We start from the raw sequence: 4,633 nt of genomic DNA, 5'->3' as shown, positions 1-4,633 counted from the left end.
TTACATGGAGGTTCAACGCTGTTTCTACGTTGCTTCAGTTTGAGAATTAAAAATGGAGAGAATTCAGAGAAAAGAGTGAAGAAGGAAGTCGCAGTGGCAAAGGAGATGGGCGAAAGCATTAAAGAAGGGAAAGCGGGAGCCGAGCCGAGTAAGAAGCCGAAGTTGGCGCTTCCCATAACCCGAAAAGAACACGTGCAAGGACAGTCCAAACACGTAAGATTCTCACTACCAAATTAGAGAAAGTAAACTCTCCGTAAAACATAAAAAAAAATAATTTAAAAAATAAACGACAAAGGACAACTGAAGAAGCACTCCGTGTATATAAGATAACCACCACCACCACCATCACCAATAGGCCAGACCATCCGATTCCTATTCCTCTCCTCATTCACTCCCGGTTTTAACCTCTTTGCTTCTCATCTGAGAGCCCAGTAGCCCACGGAGAAAACTATAACACCCCGCTCTCTCAACTTTCACTCGTCAGGCCACAGAGATTTGAAGTCAGAGAGATAGTGAGAGAGAGAGAGAGAAAGAAAGAAAGAAAGAGCGTGCAAGCATTATATTTTTGCTGATCGCCACCATTAATGCTTATCAGCAGCAAACCGTGACTTGAGCCAAGCTCTCTTTGCTTTTTTCACGGACTTGCAAGACGCCAGAAAGCAATCAATCAAACCAAAAGATAAAAAATTATTAAAATCTCCAAGGCTTTTTTTTCTCTGTTTTTTTTTTTTTGGTGGGGGTGGTAAAGAGTGGAACTGCCTGAAATGGAGCTGAGTAAGGTAACTTTGGAGATCTTCACGAAACTTGAGCAAAAATGGCTATCACACTGTGAAACCACTAAGAAGATTCGAATCCTCTGCATCGACGGTGGTGGAACCACCGGCATTGTCTCTGGTGCCGCTCTTATCCACCTTGAAGAGCAGATCCGCCTCAAAACTGGTGATCCGCATGCTCAAATTGCTGATTTCTTCGACATGATCGCTGGCACCGGTGTCGGTGCTGTTCTTGCTGCCATGCTCTCTGCCGATGATGGTACAGGCCATCCGCTTTTCACTGCTAGAGAGGCTGTCAAGTGTGTCACTCAGAATAACTCCGAGCTGTTCAAAGTTAATAAGCTTGCCGGAGTTCTGCACCGGCAGAAGCGATTCTCGGGTAAGAGCATGGATAAGGCGCTGAAGGAAATGTTTAAGAGAGAAGATGGAACGGTTTTAACACTGAAGGACACGTGTAAGCCTCTCCTGATTCCTTGCTTTGACCTCAAGAGTTCTGCTCCCTTTGTTTTCTCTCGCGCCGACGCTTCCGAATCACCTAGCTTCAACTTCGAGCTTTGGAAAGTGTGCCGCGCCACGTCAGCCACTCCCCGCCTCTTCAAACCTTTCGCATTGACATCTATCGACGGTAAGACCTCCTGCTCCGCTGTGGACGGCGGTTTGGTCATGAACAACCCTACAGCCGCGGCGGTTACACACGTGCTCCATAACAAGAGGGATTTCCCGTCGGTTAATAGTGTGGAGGATCTGCTGGTTTTGTCGTTAGGCAACGGTCCGTCGTGCGGAAGGTCAAAGGTCCGCGATAACGGCGAGTGCTCAACTTCCTCCGTTGTTGACATTGTGCTGGACGGAGTCTCGGAGACCGTAGACCAGATGTTGGGGAACGCTTTTTGTTGGAACCGTACGGACTACGTTAGAATTCAGGTGTGTGTGTCATAATACTTTCTTTTCATGTACCGTTGCTCTGTTTGGTTCTTAAGAAAATCGTTAATCCGTGGTTAAAGTAGTATGACTGGATTCAAGTGAGTCTTTTTTATAATTTTCCTCGGTCTTCTAAATGGCCAAACAGATTTCAACGATTTTAGGTTTTCTTTTCCTTCTGGACTGAATACAATTTGTGATCGACGGTACAGGCAAACGGACTGGGGAGAGAAAGGATGGTGGCGCCGAGAATGGAGGAGGTACTGAAGGAGAAAGGAGTCGAGTCCTTACCGTTTGGCGGGAAGCGGTTACTGACGGAGACTAATGGACAGAGAATTGAGAGCTTTGTGCAACGTCTTGTTGCCTCCGGAAAATCCAGCCTTCCTCCAAGTCCCTGCAAGGAATCGGCCGTTAGCCCACTTGCTAACGGCCGTTAGCTACTTTCTTTTTCCTTTTCTTTTCATAAATTTTTTTTTGTCCTTTCCTTTGTTTTTACTTTTATTTTTGTTTTCTCTCTCTTAACCCTTTTGTAAGTTACCAACCTCGAGTTTTACTTTAACCGTGCCCTACATATGGAGCAAAAATAGCTGCTGCTAATTAGTGGATGTCTGGGTTGTGGCGGAATTAGTGTAGATTAATTAGTATTAAGTTAATGATGATTTAAATGACATGCCATTATTATTGCCAACATTAAGTGTATCTCTTTTATTATTAACTTTGCCCGGTGGACCTCCAATGCCAAATTCAACCGACTTCTTTCTGTTCCCTTACAAACATTGTCATGCGCAACTATTCGGCAGCAGTGTTGTTAATGTTTTTAAGTCCAAATTTCAGTTTTTTGTGCATTTAAACCGTTAATTCTCCCAGCTTTTTCTAACGGAGAATGCCACATTACTTCGTTGGTGCATTGTTTCTTTTTCATTAATGAAAAATTTTAAGCTCAGCAATTAATGTGTTGCTGTTAATTTTGAAAAAAAAAATCAAATAAAAAGTTTTAAAATTACTTCAACTAACTAACATAGTAATCAAATAATATTGCAAAAATATCCTTCACTAAGTATATATAAAAAGAATGCCTATATGATAGCTTTCATTTTCCCATCTATATGTACCAAATGTGAAGGGTAAATAATGAGAATTATCAAGCGGTCCTAAGCGATGGGGATTCAAGGTAACTGGATGTGGAGGAGTTTATAAGAGAAAATAAATTAGTGCCATTACATGTCTACATTCCAGTTGTTGAATTAAGGTCCAAATTCCAAAGGAGCACCCAGATCTATTACTAAATGGCTAAATAACAATTTGTGAATTGAAAGCCTTGCGAAAATCTTTAGCTTGTGCAATGCAAGAAATTTCTATACCATTTGCGAGGACAAGCGGTAACACTTCTAGAGTTCATCATTTTTACACATCAATGAATTTGAAGCTTTATCTTTAGATTGAGGTAGAGCTGAGCCTGAGCTACCATGACAACTCAGAACTATTTTCATCCGAGCAAATTGTGAGACAAGTTCATGCAACCAGAGAGCGGGGAAGGGGGCCCTGCCAAGCATAAGCCTTGGGATCCAACTTGGAGAGTGGGGCACATTACTCCACCTGCATTAAATAAAATTTCCCTTTTAACTATGCCCTTCCCATCCCTTTTGTAAACGTTGTAGCCGTGGTTGCAAACAGAAGAATAGACATGGAAAAGGAATCAAATCCTCTTACTGTTAGATGGATATCTTACACTGTCAACAGCCAAAAAAACCTCTAACATCAATCAGTAAAAAGTATGGAGGGATAAAAAAATAAAACTTTTTTCCCTCAATGATTTCAACTTTTTTTAGTTTTCATTTGTAGCATGCTCCTCTGAATTTTCTTTGTTCCCTCTTATGGTAGGTAAGTTTGGTGGAGGATTGGAGCAGCATGTACTTCTCCCACTGCCATTATTTCTCTCTCCACTTGCGAGTTGGCATGAGACAATCCCACTATTCACCTTCACTTACTTGGATTTAAAATGGTCCCCGATTTGTTGCCTTGTGGCTTCCCATTTGGGTTTTTTGGCTTTATGAAATTTCATATTCTGAGAGGGTAGGATACTTTAATACCAGTTAGGTAGAATATACTCCACTCACCTCTCTAGTATCTTTCAATTTGGGGATGATAATGACATTAGTTAAAATAACATTTACAGCCGTCATTAAACAAAACTGGATTGTTTTCACCTTTTCAGTTCCTGGATAGGGTCCGAACCCCCCCACCCCCTTCTGGCTTGGCCAACCTGTTTGATGTGGACTCTGCTGAGCTCTGAACCCCCCACGGCCTACCCCCGACGGTTTTTACGTTGAGTTTTCATGGTGTGGGGAGGGAGGGGGACCTCCAATCTAGTTTTGCAAGTCAATTCTTTTTCCAATGGCAGGGAGACGTCAACCGTGACTAGCTAGCTAGTTAATTATTCCAATTCCGTTTATCTCGAACAAGTTATATATAGGGAGTGATTGTGTTTGTGAACATGACTTTTGGAAATTTTCATTTCGAGGTAAACTATCTACTGTATATTTTTTCATAGGAGCAGACATACGTGCTTAGACCTCACATGAGTCGATCAAGCACTCAAGGAATTTAATCGCTGATTCATTTTGCCTTTTTATTATGTTGGCTGAGGACGACACAGCGCTAGATTTGTATCAAAACATGAAAACAGACAAGTTGATTCTCATCCAATTAACTTTTACATACAAACTAAGAAGCTGCTATTCAACCGGGGATGCTTGGTTAAGGAAATTGTTATTTTGGTTCAATAATCGTACCATTATCTGACACCCTGCTTTGCGTTTTTTCCTTCATCACTTGGATTAAGCTGACAAGATTTGTTTTTCATGTGTAAGGCATTATTATTAATTAAATCTTCCTTTGTTTCATGCTCTTACTATTTGTCTTTGTTTTTTTATTCATTTTTC

At 41.5% G+C, this 4,633-nt stretch overlaps 1 protein-coding gene across 1 annotated transcript; it reads left to right on the top strand.

The window, feature by feature from the left end:
* The first annotated feature begins 302 nt into the window (after positions 1-302).
* Positions 303-2,296, top strand: PLP9 (PATATIN-like protein 9). Its single transcript, XM_021424663.2, has 2 exons — positions 303-1,694; positions 1,904-2,296. Exons 1-2 carry the CDS (start codon positions 765-767, stop codon positions 2,126-2,128), a joined length of 1,155 nt encoding a protein of 384 aa, XP_021280338.1. The 5' UTR covers positions 303-764; the 3' UTR covers positions 2,129-2,296.
* The last annotated feature ends 2,337 nt before the right edge of the window (positions 2,297-4,633 follow it).

This window comes from Theobroma umbraticum, unplaced genomic scaffold, assembly GCF_002168275.2.
Source record: "Theobroma umbraticum cultivar Fairchild unplaced genomic scaffold, ASM216827v3 scaffold_4.1, whole genome shotgun sequence".
Lineage (NCBI taxonomy): Eukaryota > Viridiplantae > Streptophyta > Magnoliopsida > Malvales > Malvaceae > Theobroma > Theobroma umbraticum.
Note: the sequence above shows the minus strand (reverse complement) of the source record. Positions and strands in the feature narration are given on the sequence as shown.